Source organism: Cebus imitator, unplaced genomic scaffold (genome assembly GCF_001604975.1).
Source record: "Cebus imitator isolate Cc_AM_T3 unplaced genomic scaffold, Cebus_imitator-1.0 Scaffold193, whole genome shotgun sequence".
NCBI classification, from domain to species: domain Eukaryota; kingdom Metazoa; phylum Chordata; class Mammalia; order Primates; family Cebidae; genus Cebus; species Cebus imitator.
In genome coordinates, this window is record NW_016107508.1 from 56,144 (window position 1) to 75,627 (window position 19,484).

At 45.6% G+C, this 19,484-nt stretch overlaps 1 protein-coding gene across 8 annotated transcripts in view; it reads right to left on the reverse strand.

Annotated features, from left to right (window-relative positions):
• Nucleotides 1–19,484, reverse strand: part of TTC7B (tetratricopeptide repeat domain 7B) — a 215,736-nt gene that overhangs the window by 53,122 nt on the left and 143,130 nt on the right. For all 8 annotated transcript variants that reach the window (XM_037745151.1, XM_037745149.1, XM_037745150.1 and 5 more), the window contains 4 exons: nucleotides 10,815–10,898; nucleotides 9,739–9,843; nucleotides 7,222–7,339; nucleotides 5,068–5,125 (listed from right to left, as the gene is read on the reverse strand). In XM_037745151.1, coding sequence (XP_037601079.1) covers nucleotides 5,068–5,125; nucleotides 7,222–7,339; nucleotides 9,739–9,843; nucleotides 10,815–10,898 — 365 coding nt within the window. The remainder of the gene's footprint in view (nucleotides 1–5,067; nucleotides 5,126–7,221; nucleotides 7,340–9,738; nucleotides 9,844–10,814; nucleotides 10,899–19,484) is intronic.

The following is a 19,484-nucleotide window of genomic DNA, read 5'->3' on the forward strand; positions in this document are numbered from 1 at the left end:
AAAAAGAAAATCAAATCATTATGGATTCAATGGTGGCAAACAGGCCAAAGATTGCTTTCTACAATAAGGCCTTTTAATTGAATTGCATGCTGCTAGAAAGGGAGCTAACAAGTCTCCCAGGTGTTTGCCATCCAGAAAATATGCTAAGTCCACTAATTTAGGGCATTGTTTATGCAAATGTAGTAGCTCACGTGCAGGATGAGGGTGAAGCAAAGCTTACCTCTGTCCTTATATTAATCTTAGGAGCAAAGTACCTAGATTTCCATTCCAGGCCACTCTTCACTTGGCCTCAAGACATAGCCTTAGAACTTTTCTCAGCTTAGTTGAAGAGGCTGAGGCTGATATTGCCTGTGCTATCCTTTTAAATGTCTTATTTTTCTTTTTTTTTTAATTCTTTTTTTTTTTTAAGACAGGGTCTTGCTCTATCACCCAGGCTGGAGTGCGATGACATGATCACTGCTCATTGCAGCCTCAACTTCCCAGGGCCCAAGCGATCCTCCCTTCTCAGCCTCCCAAGGAGCTGAAACCACAGGCGTGCTCCATCATGACCAGCTAATTTATAAAATTTTTTGTAGACACAGGGTTTGAACATGTTATCCAGGCTAGTCTGGAACTTCTGGGCTCAAGTGATCCTCCCATCTTGGCCTCCCAAAACTCTGGAATTAAGGGCAACAGCCACCACACCCAGCTACTAAATGTCTTATTTCTAAGGTCCACTTTGTATGTGCCAGCATAATTTTACAAATATTGGCTTTCCATGAATTTGTATATCAAAGAATCTTTTTCTTTGGTGTTTATAAAAGTGAGACTGAAAAATCATGGTTTCTCTCTCTCATAATTATTCGGGAAAAAATACACAATTATGAAGAAACTTTTTAGATTTACTTTATCTTGCCTTCTTTCACAAATAATAAAGTTTACGTAACCCTCAAAAAGAATTTCTTAGAGTTGTAATTTTCTCAGCCCAATTCATATTCTTCACAAATAAATCAAGTCATGGCTACCTCTACCCAATACCAGCTAACTGAAAAGCTGGTAATGACCTGGTGAGTGGAGGGTGTGGATAAAGACAGGCCCCATGCTGGCCTCGTCAAATGATTTTTCTCTGTTAATCACAGCACTGTGAAAGGAACAAACCAGAAGCGATAGAGATCTTGGTATTTCTGGAGTGCATTAGGGCAACATCTGAAGGACTTCCAACTTGGCTAGTGATGTATATTCAACTGCCAAATTTCTAATGAGGCACAACTGAAACACACACATTTTAAAAACCTTATTTCTACAATTTGGCTAATAAATTCAGCTGACCACTTTACCCTATGAAGGAAAAAAGGAAATAAGGAAAATGCCAAAGAAAACAAGAAAAAGTACCCTATGTCGATCTCAAGTAGACGCTAAAATACTTGCTTCCCGCAGAATAACTTCAGTAGCTAAGCTTCCTGTGGAAAAGCCCCTTTGGTATGCCACAGGCAACTCGCCAGACAGAAATCCTTGGCAAGGCGGGTGAGACAAAGGGCATTAGCAATCAGAGAAACTATGCCTTCTGAACTCTGTACATGAATCTAAAGCAGCCTCATAAAGCCCCGTGCCCATATACTGAATACCTGGCTAGACTGCTCAGAAATACCTAAAAGACCTAAAAATGTCACCATAGGGACACTCACAAAATGCTTCCCTTATCAAAGCACCTCCACATAATTCCATTTCTCTCCCATGAAGAAGCCCACTCATCCTTCTATCCACCCACCTATCCAGTCACACATCCATTTACATGTCCACCCATCCACCCATCTACCATCCAACCACCGACCCACCCTCCCATCCACCTATCCATCCATCCACCATCCAACCATCCACCCACTCACCCATCCATCAGTCCACCCATCCATCCATCCATCCATCCATCCACCCACTTACCCACTCATCCACCATCCATCCATCCATCCATCCACATTATGCAATATCTATAATATGATGCCAGGCCCTTTGATAACCTCTGGGGAGCATGGAGATGAAGCATGCTAGTACCTTTCCTTGATGAGCTCCCGCCCCCACCCCAGAGGGAGAGACTCAAAATGATAATCATTACAGTACAGTGGGAGCAGTGCCCAGAGATAGGCATGCTGGGCTGCTTTTGGAAAGCATGGCATGGGCTTCCCACATCACCTGGCTAAAACTCAAGGATGTTGTGGCATCTAAGCCAGTGCTCCCCTAGATTCCATTTCCAACATTCTCTAGAGTTGAACCAAGAATATAAAGAAGGCTGATCAATGTTGACCCTGGTCCATAAGGCATATATCTTGTAACAATAATAAGTACGATTTGTGAAGTTATCAACTATTAAGCTTCTTGTCCAAGAACAGCCGGCAAATGAGAGAAAGCCAGAAGTGGAATGGAAAGCATGTGATTCCAAAGCCTGTTCTTTGTACACTATCACCTTACTGCCTTGTTTAGCCAATTCTCTTTGAAGTCCCCTTCAGTCCTGATTACAGGGGCCATGGGATTCATGCATTAAGTTTTTTTTTAAAAAAGTGCAAACCCTGGTTAAATCTATTGCTCGGGAACCTCTTGTTATTTAAACACACAGGGTGACCAACTTGTCCTGGTTTGTCCAGGATGTTCCTAATTTTAGCATTGAAAGTCCCATGTTCTGGGAAGCCACTGAGTCCTCAAGAGATTGGGATGGCCGGTCACCCTATATGGACAAATCATACCACACTTAAGCTAGGAGAGAAAGGGAAAACAAAGCCAGATTGTGTACCCTATAACCACAATGAGTGATATACACAAATGCCACCATGCCACCTCTGCCTCCTGGAACACCAGGCTTTATGCATACTGTGGGCCACACAATGAAGGGTGCCCTCAACAGTTTTCAGGATTGCATTTCTCAGTAGGATGTGAGAGCCTGCAGAAGAAGGCTCTCAGGTCAATTAAGCACCTTCAGAAGCTTTGCAAACAATATTATGTTCTTCTTCACCATACTTTTGGACAGGGCAAATGAATTGGTTCAGCTGCTGGGGTTGAGCTTATGAGTGTAGGAACAACTGACAGTCTCACATTGAGATGCAGCCACCCAACTTGGATGTCTTCAAGCTTTGGATCCACTAGAGAGTGAATATTTCTGAATTCTGGCTCCAGTCATAATTAAGAGTTAACTTTCATGTGCTACATCTGCAACCCCATCACTTTTTGAATTGTGTTTTCTTTTTAAACAAAAAATGCAAAACATTAGTATAAACAGAACTGTGGGAGGATATTTAAAATAAATAGTAGAGAAGGTACTTCTCATCAAAGTAGTTTTAAATTATTCATTTACATTTAAGAAGAAATACAAATCATTTTCACCTTCTTAAAATCTTTCCCTTAAAGATTTTTGTTAGGATTACAGTTCACTAGAACAATCCTAGTTAATGTATACTTGAAACAAAATGAAAAACATTCCTTTGAAAAACATTCTATATTTCACACAAATTCTAATTTAGGTTAGCCTTCTGCAATATAACCAGTTAGGTTAGTGGGATTTTATTACTCTTTATTCCCATATGAACTAATGTTTTAAAAATCTCTTTGAATTTAAACTTAAGCAAAAGATGAAAAAACAAGAATTCAGGCCAATGGAGCAGCTGTTACATAACACGAAGTTATACTGGCAGCTAAGGCAGACCACCACTGTGGCTGTTTTTAGAGAAGCCAGTAAGATGTGCTGATTTAAGAAAAGTGAAACAGATGTAATGACCACTTTCTTAAGCATCCATGTGTGGGTTTTACAAACTAGGGCTGGAGAATTTAAAACTCCGAATCATTTGAAATGGAAATGCTTTCCACACTCCGTGCTAAAGAACATCAACAAAAGCTTAGCACAGAGACAGGAGATCTTTTGCAGATGTCAATTGGTACTTTTTGTCATTACCCAGACTGGGGCTGGCGACCTGATGTAGCTACCGGCAAGCCTGCTAGGAAATAGAGGAATGAGACAGAAGAGTTTCAGACTAACTGAAACCAGTGATTATGATTTCATGAAAAAGGCACAGGGACACCATGATAAATTGGTAGGCAAGCCCAGTTGTAAGGAAAGAGTCTAACAAAGCTTGTGAGGTATTGGGAAGCCCTCATGAAATGTTCATGTAAGTGACTAAGTTTCTAATAAAATTCCAAGAAATCAGTGTAACTCAGATATATTTAAGGTGACAGGATCAATACCAATTCTAGATTTCACATGATGGGGCTATACTTCCAGACAACGATTTCATTTTTGTGATTCGTTATACCTGTCGTAAGAATAAAATGACGGCAGTGTGGTCTGGAAGGACAGGAGAATCGGGGTTAGAGTTAGGAGACCCTGACTGCATACTGACTTCAATAGCTGTGGAATGGCAGCTCCTAGAAACTCCTGCGTCTCAGTCCCTGACCTGCAAGGGGCATACTGCTTGTCCGTCTTCCTCAATGGTCTGTGGTGAGGAACATATAGTGAGGCATGTGAAGGCACACTGTGATGCTCAAGCATTTGATAGCTGCAAGGCCTTCTCCTAATTTCCTGAGGCACAGTGACAGAGATAAGCACAGGGTGTTACGGAACAAGGTGGGGGCGGGGAGTTTGGGGCTTGTGGGGCTGACTGTCTTCATTCAGTATTTCAGAGACGCTCAGTATTTCAGAGACTTCCTGAAATCGGCCTTCTCATTCCTTAATACAAAACCCTGCAGCTTGACATGTTAAAAAAAAAAAAAAGCTAGAAAAGAAGAATGTCTTCTCTAGATGATGACAAATGTCTTTAATAAAGGACTCATCTCCGTAGACATACAAAGTATCTATCTTTTTCGAGCTGAAATCACTTTATTAGGAATGAATAAAATGTGCCCAAATGGATAAACAGATTAAGAGTGCAGATTTACACAGCAACAAGTGACGCAGCAGGGTTTTGATGCTGTATGTTTGGTGCTCAAGACGAAAGACTCTCAGGGGTAAAACACTGTTTACATAATCTTTATAAATATCTCTTCTTTTTATACTCATCATACTTTGGTGTCATTATGTACAGCCGAGTGAAAAGATGAACTCCCACTCACCTCTGAAATGCAAGAAGCGCCTTTCTCTGTAGGACCTCCTGCATCCCTCGCAAAGAAGCTAAGAAAAGGGTTCAATTAGTCAGTGGCATCGGAGATCAGGGAGCTTTTGACAAATACAAAACCCATCACAAAACTTGTACATTCAACTGGATGAAAAGCAACAATGTCTGAGTTCCTGGGTGCCTAGTCCTGTACCGGGCCCTGGAGAAGACAGGAAAGGAAGCCCAGTCCTACCCCTGAGGTGCTTGCACTCATTGGGTGTGACTGTGGAACGAGGCCAAGGGGGCAGTATGAGTTGGATGATCACTCTCGGTACTCCCAGGCATAGGGGGACCATTTGCAAAAGACCAGTTGGGAATTCCAGGAGGAGCATGACTGCCCTCCCAAGTGCAGGCATGTAACTTGTGGAGAAGGAAAAGCTCTATCAGGATGGGATGGGAGGGATCCAGGCACCGGCAGTGTTGATTTTGACGGCCTTCAGAGCTCCTTCTGGCACTGAGAAGCTGCAGCCCTGGGCCAAGGGCACTAGCTTGATGCCTTGAAAGGCCAGCTTGGTTCACACTGGGCAATGGCCAGACCTTTAACACCTTCATGTGAACACAAGGGATGGTGTAGGCAAAGCCAACACTGATGATGGAAAATTAGCTCAAAAGCATGAGGCCACAATGGCTTTGAGTCAACACTTCCCCTGTGCAGAGCACCTGAGAAATGGCCCCTTAAACCTGGCTAGGAATGAAAAGGTACTTTTTACTAGGGCAAGAGAAAAAGTCGTAGAGGAACCTGTTTATGGCTAGGACTGCAGGAGGCCATTACCTAACGCCTCTAACATGGCACCTCCCAGCCTGGCATGAGACTGAGAGCAGTGAAAGGCTGCCAGGGGTCAGTGTGGCTAGAGACCATGGCTAACTTAGAACAGCAGTGCTACCGCTGGAGGGAACCTCAGAGGGGGCCCAACTGACCTATGAATGGAAGGGGAAGCCCCACAGGATCAAGTGACTCTCCCAAAGTTGCAGGAGTAATGAGGGGTGGAGTCTGAACTAAGAATTTACATGGGTTAATATGTGACATTAAATTTGCTCTTCACGCAAAGTCTACTATATTAAAAGCCATGTGCTGAGTATTGCCAATGTATTGTGGGTATGGAAAATTAGCAAGTAATCCATACTGAAAAGTAATTAATATGCAAAACTTCCCCAGGACCTTTGATATTTTAGGGCAGAGAAAAGATTTTGGAGTAATTTGTAAAATAAATTACAACAAAACCATGAAGAAAAAAAAGGAAATATTATAAAAGTCAGGATAGTATTTCCACTTAAGGGAGAGAAGAGGGTTTGTGATTGGGAGGGGCACATGGGGGGGCTTCCCAGGTGGCTGGCAAGGTGCTAGCTCCTAGGCAGGGTAATGGTTACAGGATATTTTGCCTTATACTAATTCAAATTCATTATGTTATCCACTTGTTTCTGAGATTTTCTTTTTGCATTTGTGTTATATTTAACAAAAACATGATAAAATAATAGTAACAGTTCAGGAAAAGTTTGTTAATTTAAACTTTCTGCAAACATCACTGAAAACTTAAGTATACACAATTTGTTCTTAGCTAGAAGCCCATCCGACAGAACTCTAAGCATGCCCAAAATCACTGCACCTGAGAGCCCTGGGTGTCTGGTGAGCTATTGCCCTGCACATGTACATATCTGCAAATTAAAACATGCAAATGGAGAAGGGGCATTTCCTGACCAGTCAAGAGAAGCTTCCTGGAAGTGTCTGACCCTGCCTCCTCCACATTCCTGTATCTAAGATCCAGCATCCCTTCACACAGCACAGCCCAGACCAAGCGGTGGGACAGGCGCAGGTGCAAGGCTGGGTGGGTGAATCATCTCTCAAAGCCCAGTGAGATGCCCAGTGCACCATCAGCATAATGTACCTGAAAATGAGGCCTGAGAGCCCTGGCCAAAGGCCTTCCTCCCCGCCCTCCCATTCTCCCATCAGACCAAGCAAAGAGCACAGCAGCACTAGGGGCCCCACCAGATGACACATCAGAATGCCCCAGCTTCTGCACCCCCCGAGACAGAAGGGGACTGTGGGAATCCTGCAGTGCAGACTTAGGCAGCCCAGCCCCGCAGCTCTGCAGCTCCGGGGTGGGACGTCTCTCACCATCAGTGGCCTGCAGACTGTACGTGAGCCCCAGAGCTAAGTAGCCTTTGGCCTTGAACTCTGATGTTTTCTCTCCCACGTCAACGACAGTTTTGGCAAACTTTTCAGCCTCTTCCAACTGAAAAATGAGACAAGTTAAAAACAAAAACAACCTGCAGAATTTCTAACATGAGTTCTCATAAGCATCTGCTGCCAAAATTGGATTTCTGATGAGTCACTTTGAAAATGACTCCCAAATCTCCCAATCCCACTCTGGTGATTCTGTTTTCTTTCTTGAGCCTCGCTAACAGTTTGCAGGATTCCTACCTTGCTTTTTCTCTTTAAAGTTTTCCTTATTGCTTATTTACCTTCTTTTCCAAAGTTGCTTTCATACTTGGTGGGGAATCTATCTTTTTCATCTTTATTTTTTACTAGCTGGTTCTATAATGAAGCTGTGTTCGGTATTCAGAAGTTGAACTGAATATATTTGTAAAGAATAAAGTTCTTGGAATGTTTTAAGTTTGGGCCTTTCTGTTTCCCACCCCGCCCCGCCCCGCCCTCCACAGGATATAAAGAATCCATTCAGGCTTGGATTCTCTTTGCCATGAGCTGTTGTAAATTTTAAAACTCCATCCACTTATTTTACAAACCACAACACATGTACCTTGTGCCAGCAGATTCCAATGAGAAAATGTGCACCTGTAAACTACACCCACAATAAGACCTCATGCGTAATTCATTAGAGGCAAAGACAGGAAGATTTGTTTCCTCCAAGCAAGGCAAATGTTGATGATATCGAAGTTGGGTGACAGGACACTGGAGTTCATATACTCTTGACTTTTGTGGTGTTTGGAAATTTTAATAATAAAAATGCAAGAAAAACATATACAGAAAAGGGCCAGGCGTGGTGGCTCACGTCTATAATCCCAGCACTTTGGGAGGCTGAGGCGGGCGGATCACAAGGTTGAGTTCAAGACCGGCCTGGGCAACGTGGTGAAACCCCTACTCTACTAAGAATACAAAAATTAGCCGGATGTGGTGACCCAGCCTGTAATCCCAGCTACTTGGGAGGCTGAGGCAGGAGAATTGCTTGAACCCAGGAGACAGAGGTTGCAGTGAGCCAAGATCGTCCCACTGCACTCCAGACTGGGCAACAGAAAAATCTTTTTGTTTTTCTGTCTTGGAAAAAAAAAAAAGATTTGTTACTCCTATATATTTTTTCTAAAAAGAGGCCTATTTTAGGCATTTAGGGATGTATATGTTATAGTAATAAATAAATCCAGAGCTGGGAGGAGGGCAGTAGTCACTGCTGGGAACTGGCATGTTCCAAATGCAAAGGTTGTGTCCACTCCTCTGCCTGGTCCGCTCCTCCGCCTGCCCACTCCCGGAGCCGCCTGCGCCATCCCCTTGCCTGCTCACAGCCCCACACCGTCAGAACCCACGTGACCACACCACACCTTCACAGATGTGCGTTTCAGGTGAGAACCTGCGCTTTCTAAACGTTTTTCTACATTTTCCCCAGCAAAATGGAACTAGAATGGAACGATCTCTTTGCTAGGCTTACTTTTCTCCTGCTGGGTGAGAATACGTGAAAAAAGCAAACAGCAAGGAAATAAGGGTGAACGACCTGAGTTTGCAACATGCTTCGGTCTTTCCTAAGCAAACCCTTCTTATTGCTACTGTTGACATGAAGTTAAAGAAATTAGAACTCAATCATATGTGGCAATTATCTATACCAACAGCTCTGCAATTAGACTGAGTTTTCTATTTTCTATGCAAATGATGTATTTTTTGAGGTACTAGAATTGTTACAAATCAGGCTATTGCCAAATTCAAATTTGAACAAGAATATTTGAAGAGAAACGCGTATGTGAAGGAAGAGAAATGAAGACAGTTGAATTTACATTTGAGCTGAAGTTTAGGGTGACTCTTTGCTCTATAGAAAATCCCAGGCTCCCAGGCTCCCAGGCTCCCAGGCTCCCAGCCTGGGCAACAGAGTGAGACACTGTCTCTACAAAAAAATACAAAAATTAGCCGGGCACAGAGGAGCACACCTGCAGTCCCAGCTACGCCGGGGGCTGAGGCGAAAGGACGACTTGAGCCCAAACGGTCGAGGCTGCAGAGAGCTATAATCGTGCACTCCAGCCTGGGTGACAGAGCAAGACCCTGTCTCAAAAACACCAGGCTCAGCCAGAGATGCTAATTCAGTGTCATGTCTCTTCTCAGTCCCACATTGCTTGAATAAAGCAAGATGTATGGGAGTATGAATTATAATTCTATCTTATTATTGTTATTCCTGAAGCACAATCCCATAGAAAAAACCCTGGAGTACCCCTGAGTACTCCCCAGTTTTGGGGGGCAGTGGATGAGGCCTGCGGAGGCCAGGGGCCCAGGCCCAGGGTTCATGGCTCTACACGGGTTGTCTTCATGTAGCTGATGAATTAACCTCACTTTCTCTCTGTGCCTCGACATGCAAAAAATGGGCAGTCCCGGCCCAGAGTCCCCTGCAGGAGTGCAGAGGGAGGTGCCCCTACTCACCCAGTGCAAGGAGCCCATGCAGAGCTTGGCAGCCAGGAGGGGAATGGTGGCGTCGTCCGGCTTCAGGCGGATACACTCTTTCAGCACCTTCACAGCACGGGCAGACTTGGCAAGAGAAGATCATTCTGTGAAACTCAAAGCATTTGACACAACCAAATACTACAGCCTTCTCAGAGGGGTTTTCGGTCAGGGTGGCCTCCTCGTGGGCTTTTCCAATTTTAAGCCCAAGCAAGTAGGAGCCTGAGGCCCGCGAAAACCAGAGCCTGCGGCTTCTGAGAGACCGGGGAGTACACTGGGTTATAAACCAGCATCACCTGAATTTTGTTTCCTACTTGTGTAACTATTGGAAAATTAAGAAAAACATAAAGATGGTGGAAACTTGTTATTACCAAAGATAAACATCCAATTTAAGGCACAGAACACTAAATTTCTAAATTCATTTAGTTCAAGTAACCTCTCTCAGGCTTCATTCACTGAATGGTCCAACTTAACAAGAACAATAGTTACCTCTGTTGAGTGTGTACCCAGCAAGGAATGCTACTCTAAACACCTCTGGTAGCATCTCATTCCCCTGATAACACGTTTATGGAGTGGGCGCTGTCCTCACTCCATTTTACTGAGGAAACAGATACTCGTGACTTGCCGGGGTCACTCAGCTGGGAGGGAAGCACCAGGCTTCATCCTGCCATCGGGCTCCCTCAGCTCACGTTTTCATCCGGTGTCACGCACTGCCTCATATAACACACCGCTCAAGATAACCAAGGTTCCCCTCCAGGAATCAGCTTAACTCTCAGCTGAGTGGCAGTGTCTGTGTCAACAACGAGCTCTAGTTTAAGCCACGTCCATGTCACCTGATGAAGTCACAATGACTAGAAAAAGACAAATATTTCAGAATTTTTCTTCTCAGTGATAGGTCCATCTTGGCTCCCTAAATAATTAAATCTGATTGTTCACTGAGAAAGGACCAGGATAGTTTCCCATCGTGGCTCCAAAGACTTCCAAAAAGTCTATCATTTTGCACAATTCAATGACACTAACCTTGGCGTAAACAACTGCGTATCACAAAGGGGACTCACCTTTCCAGCAGCCATCAGGGACAGAGCAAACTGGTACCACAGGTGGAACTCCTCAAAGGCAAACTTCATGGCTCTTTCTAGGCACTGTTTGGGAAAGAAAAATAAATGCAGATATCTGAGAGTCGCTGGTGCCACAATTGCACAAATGTGAGTTTGTGTCTATGTACACTAAGGTAAGTCCCATAAAATCTGCTTCCCTTAAATAATTAAAACATATAATCCTCCACCAAACAGCTCCTACAGAGTCCCCACACGGGCCGGTGGCCAGGACGACCCACTGTTGACCAAAGCTGTGACAATCCCTGCCCTCGAGTAGCTTTGTATCTGGCACAGGGAAAGAGGCAAATACACCAACCTCCCAAATACAAAGCCAAACTCAGGAATGCCCCCAGGGTGAGAAACAGCACTGTGTGAAGTGATCCACGAGTCAGGAATGGCATCCAGTGAGAACAGAAACTGAGCTGGGCCTTCCTCAGCCCAGCCCCACTTTGAGAAACCATCAAAGGCAAAAACCACAATCTCTTTATCTTCAGTATTGGTGCATTGCCTGCCATGGTGAGTAATCTACAAACGGATTTCCCTCTCAGTCAGCAAGGAGCTTCTGGTCCCTGCACAGAGTGACATGATGACGTCAGTGCTTGAGGAAGATCTTGGGGGACTGGGGTGAGGGGGAGGATCTTGATGGACGTAGGCCAGGAACAAAGTGGATAGAGTGGTCCAGGGGTTTCAGAATCAAGAAATGTGTCCAAGTTCAAATCAGCAAGATGGGTCACCTGTGGAAGCAATCGGGGGCTGGGGAGGCACAAGAGGGGCCCAAATTTCTGGCCTGTACACCTGGGAGAAAACCCATGCCACAGAATGCCCTCGTGTATGCACAAGTGTGTGTGGGCGGGGGGCGGAGGGAGAGAGAGAGTGTATGTGTGTGACAGAGACACACAGAGAGAGAGTGTATGTGTGTGACAGGGACAGAGAGAGAGAGTGTGTATGTGTTTGAGAGAGGGGGAGAGAAAGGGGAGGTTTTTTGTTTTTTTTTAAGAAGAAAGGGAGAATGTGGACAGAAGCTGTCATGAACAAGTCTGACGTGGGAGATGCTGAGTTTGAGGCATCATGAGGTAATTTACCAGAGACATTCTGGGACCTCAAGAAAAAGATCTAACAGAAGACAAACATCTGAGAAAAGAGCTGAAGTCACTGGAAGAGATCAGATCAGCCCAGAAGAGTATTCCGAGAGAAGGCAGCAGGGCCAGGCCGTGGGAAGGGAGAGCAAAAGGACCTGGAACGGAATGTGAAGCGGGGACCTGGGTGGGAGGGCATGCAGCAGTGTCACAACACAGGGCCCTAGGATGGGGCCAACGGGGCCAGAGGCAATGGAGGCCAAGAAGCCCTTGGAATCAATTGGTCGAAAAGCTCTTCAAGTGTGTCCCTGGGGGACATGGAAGGAGAACACAGGCCATGGGGACTGATAAGCAAAGACAAGATGGAGATGAGGCATGAAGGAAGATGTGTGTAGTGCAGAAAGGCTTTTTATCTATGTGCTTAATTTTTCATAGAGGCAACTCGAGCCTCTCGCTAACATGAGCAGAACGAGCCTGCAGAATGAAGACCCTGGGGAGATAAATTAGGTCCCAGAAGGCTAGAGAGAGCCAGGTCCCCAGAACGAATGCATCCCTGCCAAGAGGCCTTCTCTTACCGAGGCAGGATCCTCCAGATAAGGAGGAGAGAATGGCAGACGGTGTCAGGCCCAGCCACAGTTCTCTCTGTAAAGAGGGAATGAGGTGGGTGCTCGGAGGAAAAGAAAAGAATAGTGCCAGGAGGTAATAAAAAGAACAGAGGCTGGGCACGGAGGCTCACACCTGTAATCCCAGCACTCAGGGAGGCTGAGGCAGGAGGATCACTTGAGACCAGGAGTTTGAGACCAGCCGAGGCAGCATAGCAAGATCCTGTCTTTACCAAAAAAAATTAATAAAAATTATCTGGGTATGGTAGAGCACACCTGTAGTCCCAGCTACTCAGGAGGCTGAGGAGGGAGAATCGCTTGAGCCCAGGAGGTCGAGGCTGCAGTGAGCTGTGATGGCACCACTGCACTCCAGCCTGGGCAACAGAGCAAGACTCTGTCTCAAAAAAGAAAAGAAAAACAACCCAAAGAACAAAAAAGGTTTAAACAACAATAAAAGCCTCCCTCCACCGAAGGGGACAGAAGGCTTGCAGAAGGGTCAGCTAACTCGGAGACTGGCGCAGGCTCACAGTGGAGCCTGCGGTACCGTGCTGCCAACTCTTCCCATGCTGCTCGGTGGCCAGTGCAGGAGCAGAGAAGGACGATGGGGTGCTCAGGGTTAAGGGACAGTCATGGAGGGAGGGCAGGGAGCGGGGGACCTGGAGACAAGGAGCCGCAGTGAAGACAATAAATGGGTGAAGGTAAAGTGAGGTGGTGGGAGAGGATAGAAAAGAATTCTAGAATTTTAAATGGTATTTAGAGGTCACACAGTAAATATCATGCTAGTTGGCTTACTGTGAAAAGCTGTTCTGACAAACACATATTCTATCTAAAAGCAAAGTCAGAAGCATTAATAAGGACCTAGTGCTTGGCGATGGCACAGGGTGGGCATCCAAAGACCCTGAGCAAGGTGAACATGGACAACGTGCCCCAGGCCTCATCCTACGTCATGGGACGTTGGCAGGAGTGGCTGGGCAAGGCCTCCAGGAGAGTCCTTTAAAAGCAGAGCATTCTCTGCCAGCACAAACTTAGCCCTCAGCCCTGCCCCTTCAAAGCGGGAATCAGGGCGGCCAGGAAGACTGAGCAGAAACACAAAGCGCCTGGCCCTGACACCATGAGGCGCTGCAGCTGCTGCACCAGCCTCTCACCAGACTTCTTGCAGGGGGAACCAAATAAACTCCACTTTGGCTAAGCCGCTGCATGCTGGTTTGTTAATTACATCTGAATACACTTCTCACTAGTGCGGACACCAAGTGGCAGACCTGGAATCTGAACCTGAACCCAGGGCCCTTTTAGCTGCTCTGCTGTACTGAGGAAGGTGTCACTGTCCCTTGAAGGAGCACAGTGGGGAGGGGAAATGACAGAGCATGCTGAGATGAAGCAGGCAAGACAGGGTGGTGGGAGAGACCTGACCCAGGTCCAGGAGGCATGGGCTGGGACTAAGGGGGAGAGGACAGGTGTGATGGAGGATGCTAAGCCGTGAAAAGCCAACAGCGCCTAGAAACTGACTTGGGCGTGGGGATGAGGGACGATGGAGGAGGAGGAGATGAGAACGATCACAGTGGCTGAAATGAGGCACCGGAGCCCGTATGTGGAAGGATGGAAGATGATCAAAAATGAAGATAGCTCTAACAGCCCTATTCAACCAATGCGTTGCAATATCACCACTAAGTACTTAAATATACTTAATAAGTACTTAAACACTAAGTACTTAAACATTTAAATGTTTAAATGATTTTCTGTCCTCCTTTTGCTACGAGGAATGATAAATATCAACTGTTTTCCTGATCAACAAAAGGAGCTTGGCAGCTGAAACAGTCTGTTCTGAATCAAAAAGCTAGGTGCTATAAATAAGTGTGCACCCTTTTTTTCTTGTGTGCCAAAGGCTAATAGACTCATTAAACTCTGTGAGGCACATTCACGGAGGCCTAATTGGTACATAGCTGTGTTCCAGGTGCTGCAGGAAAGGAAAACAGCTCCAGTCCGCATCAGAAGTAGAATCACAGGATTCTGTGGTTGGCAGATCACTTGGGGAGCACCTAGGTGAAGCCCCCAAAGGAGCAAGCACTTGTCATTCTGGCTGCCTGTTACTCCAAAACTCTTCTGATTTTTACAGGGGAAGAGTGGGCACTCCCAAGCAGAGAAGCGGTAGGAGTGTGGCACACACGTGGCATGCGGACAGCCAATCAGATGCTCCTGCCAGCCTCTGTATCTGAAGGGAGGGAGGCAGGGAAGGGGCCTTGGACCTCATTCCCAGTGGCCTGAGTGATCTGGGGCCTCCCAAATTGGCAGAACCCTTGTCTCCCTGAATCTGTTTCAGTCTCTTCTTCAGCCTCTTGGAACTGGTGAGCTTAGCAGTGCAGATGGAGAAGTTCCTTTTCTGCTTAACAAGTCAGGTTACCTCACCAGCAGCCAAAGCCCTGAAGGTACACCCGATCAAAGGCTTCGGGCTCCTCCTGTAACAGCCCCTACCTTCCAGCCCCCGACAAGTAGTAGAGCTTCTGCCTGAGAACCCTTCAGAACAGGGACTACACGACCTGAATGGTAGCTAGAAAAACAGAATCAAGGTGCACGACAGATTGGGGATGTGAATTCAGGCAAGCAATTATCCACTGTGTGCCTGGATTCCTCACTGTAAAATGGGAAATATGACAGTAATGAATGCAGAGCGTTACTAAGATTATATTAGTTACTACATACAATGCCACAGGAAACAGCACTTCAGAAACAGCCTACTGAGTGCTAAACAAAGGTTAGCTATTTTTCCTTTTTAAAAATTTTAATGTTCTTATATTAGGAATGGAAATATAACAAATTGTATCATGCCTATCACTTTACCCAGATTCAATGTATGAAAACTCAGATTTATAATGCATTATATCAGAAATGAATATCTTCACAAAATTGTTTACAAAACTTTACAAAATGTTTCCTCATTTTAGAAAAGGATTCAATCTGAGACATTTGAAAATAGGGCACAACTTTATAGAACTGGACTAGAATGTATGCTTATTCTTGATTTCTTTAACAAGAGTGGTAACACTTACTCTGTAGCCAGGCACTGTTTTAGTTGCTTTACAAGCACCGCCTCATTGGGTGATCCGAAGGACCCTGTAAAGTACCAGGCAGGTCCCCGATCATCTTCCATTTGCAGGTGAAGAAACTGAAGTGCAGGGGTGTTAAGGGGGCAGAGGGGCCTCAGAGAGTTGGTGGTGGAGCCAGATGGGAGTGAAGTGGTCTGGTTGCAAAGACTGAGCTCATCACCACAACACGACTGCCTCTGAAGTTTTAATTACAGTTGCTCCACTCACACTCCACTTATCAGGCCCACTCATCCTGCAGACAGCAAAGGGCAGCTAAATAAAAGGGCCCTCAGAAGGCCACATGCTTCTTGAACTATTTCAGAGACTCAGCTGTTCTTTTTTTTTTTTTCCTGCTAATAGGGACCCTTGCTCCCGTGGTCTCTTTGGGATCCCTGAGGCTACTAAGGACTGAGACCTTCCCAGCTAGTAGAAGTGTCAATCAACTTCACTGATCCCACGATATCCACCAGCACCACGGCAGCCAGGAGTGCCACATCTCCAGCCCGTCGCAAAGCTCTCAACTGACAAAGATGACATGAGTTGTATGTGTCCTCTACACGCAGCATCTCTCACAGTGCCCTCCTGGTTTGGACCTCTTTCTCATAACGAAACAACCCACCTCCCATAACAAGCCATGAGGGTGCCATAAAGAGAGTTAGGAAATCTGGGTCACTTATAAATTAGCCCTCCACCCCAATTCAGAGGTGTGCGAACTCCGGCATCACAGCCGATGGCGCTGCATGCCAATGGGCTCTTGGCATCTTATGAGATACAGTGACAGCACGCCAGCTTTGGAAAAGTGCCCAGACAGCTTCAGATGCTCCCGAGAGGCTGATGCCAAGCATGCTGCGTGGATATATAACATGTCCTCCGCTGTGTTTCCGTAAACATGAAGATTACATAAACCCCTAAGCAGCTCAGGTCAACCATACCTCAACTACAAAGGGAGACTCCCTGCCAAAAAATGTACCCACGGTAAAAAGGAACGTGGGTTGTCACTGGGGGCATTTGCTATCCACAACCCTTGTTCCATAGGCTGTTTGTTCATCCCAGTTCTGTTTGCCTATCCCTTTTTAAGAACCCCATCACATGGGTATGTGACAGGGTAAAAAATTGCAGTTTTAATATTGTGGAGAGAGGGGGAAAATAAAATAAAAGCATTCACATTAATTTATTTAGAGACAGGGTCTTGCTCTATCGCCCAGACTGGAGTGCAGTGACACGATCTCAGCTTACTGCAACCTCCACCTCCTGGGTTCAAGCAATTCTCCTTCTTTAGCCTCCTGAGTAGCTGAGATACAGGCACCCACCACCACCGCGCCCGGCTAATTTTTTTGTATTTTTAGTAGAGACGGGTTTTACCATGTTGGCCAGGCTGGTCTTGCACTCCTGACAGGTGATCCACCTGCCTCAGCCTCCCAAAGTGCTGGAATTACAGGCGTGAGCCGCCGCACCCAGCCGCATTCACATTTTAATAACAGTTCCGATAAAAAGGTCGCATTGATGAAAATGGACTCTTCAGAAGATGGCAGGTGTTCTGTGCATGAGGAACATGTAACAGACCTCTTTAATCACCCAGGCCCAGCATGCAGGGCATGAGGACAAGAAGAGCAGTCACATGGTGAAGGCACTGGCTCTGGGGCCAGGCAGGCTGGGCTTAATCCAAGCTCCTCACTCCCAGCCATCAGGTTGTAATGGGGTTTAAATGCAGAAATACATGTGAAATGCTCAAAAGAGTGACTGGCCCAGAGTGAAGGCTCTCAATGGGCTGGCTTTTACGAAACAAAGCAGGAGCAGATCTTCAGGGTTCTGAGGGGCGGATGAAGGGGAGGATAAGAACCCCTGGGAATGGGGTGAACGTGCCAGTGGACAGCAAGGCAGTGTGAGTAGGAGCCTTTGAGTGGCATGAGCTAGATTCTGGCCCCTTTTCCACTTCTAGTGTCCAGTGGAGAGATGGCAGTGTGGGCCTAGGAAGGGAAGTGGGGCAGATCCAGAGCTGCAGATCCCTGAGTCACCCTCACAAAACAGCAGGTGTGACATCTCCAAATCACCTCCCTCACAAGAAAAGAAGATGGATTTGGCAGTGGTATTATTTCTATCAGGAAAGATAGGTCCATTCGCTGTAATCACATGACTGCCACCTCTCTAATCGCAGATAACATTCATTTAATACCATGAATATTTGGTAGAACAATAATTAGACTCTAAATGGCATCCTAATCATTTGAGCACGAGTCAAAATGTCACTTGCAAAACTGTTTCCTTTTGGTAGCAAGAGCTTACGCCTTTCCAGTCTCTTTTTCTGGCTTTTCAGAAATCAGCCATCTTTGAGGGGGCTCCAGGAATGAGAAGCTTTTCTGGCATGAGAAAGGGATTTAGCAATTACCTTCCTAGTACACAAAGCCCAATTACACAAACTGGGTGCACAGCAGCGACAGCTGTACAGTATCACAAGCGCAGCAAAGCCAAAATCTATTTTCGGAATTCAAGAGTAAGATTCTGCAGCCAAATCCCACTAGGGAGGGGGCAGAAATAAAATAGTCAGATACCCCTCAAATTTAGCCTGAAGTCTAAGTCCAAAATTCATCACTATTAAAAGATAACAAATAGCATAGTGAACTGTCATCATTATTCAGCCTATAGACAGGTTGGTCATATCATAAAAGTTCTTATGACATAGATCCTTCAATTCATCAGGGAGACTTTCTTTTCCACATCACATATACTTCACGAATCAGTTAATAAACCCAATTCCTCGCAGCTGTGTAACTGGTTGTTTTTAAACGTGATATATGCATAATATTTCACTTCCTTATCTTTGAGCAATAAAAAACTCTGTAAGCTATTCGAATATTTTGGGCTATCATCTTAGACGCACAGGCTGACAGAATCACAGAGCAATTTGAGGCCTTTGAGATTATCTGATCCCATTTTCACTTTACGGATACAGAAGCGAAGACTCAGAGAAGAGGCAGGACCTCCCCAGGGCCACACACGGTGGCAGACTTGGAGTTAGAACCAAGGTCTCATGCTGCCCAGTTCAGAGCTCTTACTCCTAAATTTGTTGTTATTGTTAGACAGAGTTTCACTCTTGTTGCCCAGGCTGGAGTGCAATGGCGCGATCTTGGCTCACTGCAACCTCCACCTCCCAAGTTCAAGGGATTCTCCTGCCTCAGCCTCCCAAGTAGCTGGGATTATAGGCGTGCGCCACCACATCCAGCTAATTTTGCACTTTTAGTAGAGACAGGATTTCACTGTGTTGACTGGGCTGGTCTCTACCTCCTAACCTCAAGTGATTTGCCCGCCTTAGCCTCCCAAAGTGCTGGGATTACAGGCATGAGCCACCACACCTGCCACTCCTAAATTAACTAAAAATGAAAGTACAAATTAAAATGGAGTTTTAGACGTCTCTATCTACAGGAGCCTGAGTCCAGGAAATGCTTCTAAAAGGCATACTTATGGGACTCTCAGCTACAAATAAAAGTTCCCCTCCTCACCCCAAATTTGGAAAAAACATAGACATCAAAGCTTGTTCAAGTTTTCTCTCCTTATATTGGAAATAAAGCAAATGCATCCACACCCTACCTCTTCCCATTTCTCTTTTTGCTTTAAAACAGCAATACTGCTCCAAGCAGAGAAGTCTCAGAGTTTTATTGCTTTGGCAAACACTTAAAGGATATCATTGCCTCTGGTCACAGTGAGAGGAGTAGAGAGTGGGTTGTTTTCAAAGGTCACAGACTTTATTATAGAATTTGAATGCTGGATACAGTTTTCCTGCATGCTCTCCTCTCAACTCTATGAAACAAGTAGACCAGGCGTGCACATTGAGTAAAGGGTCTCTGGGGTCCTACTCAGATACAACTCCATCCGCTG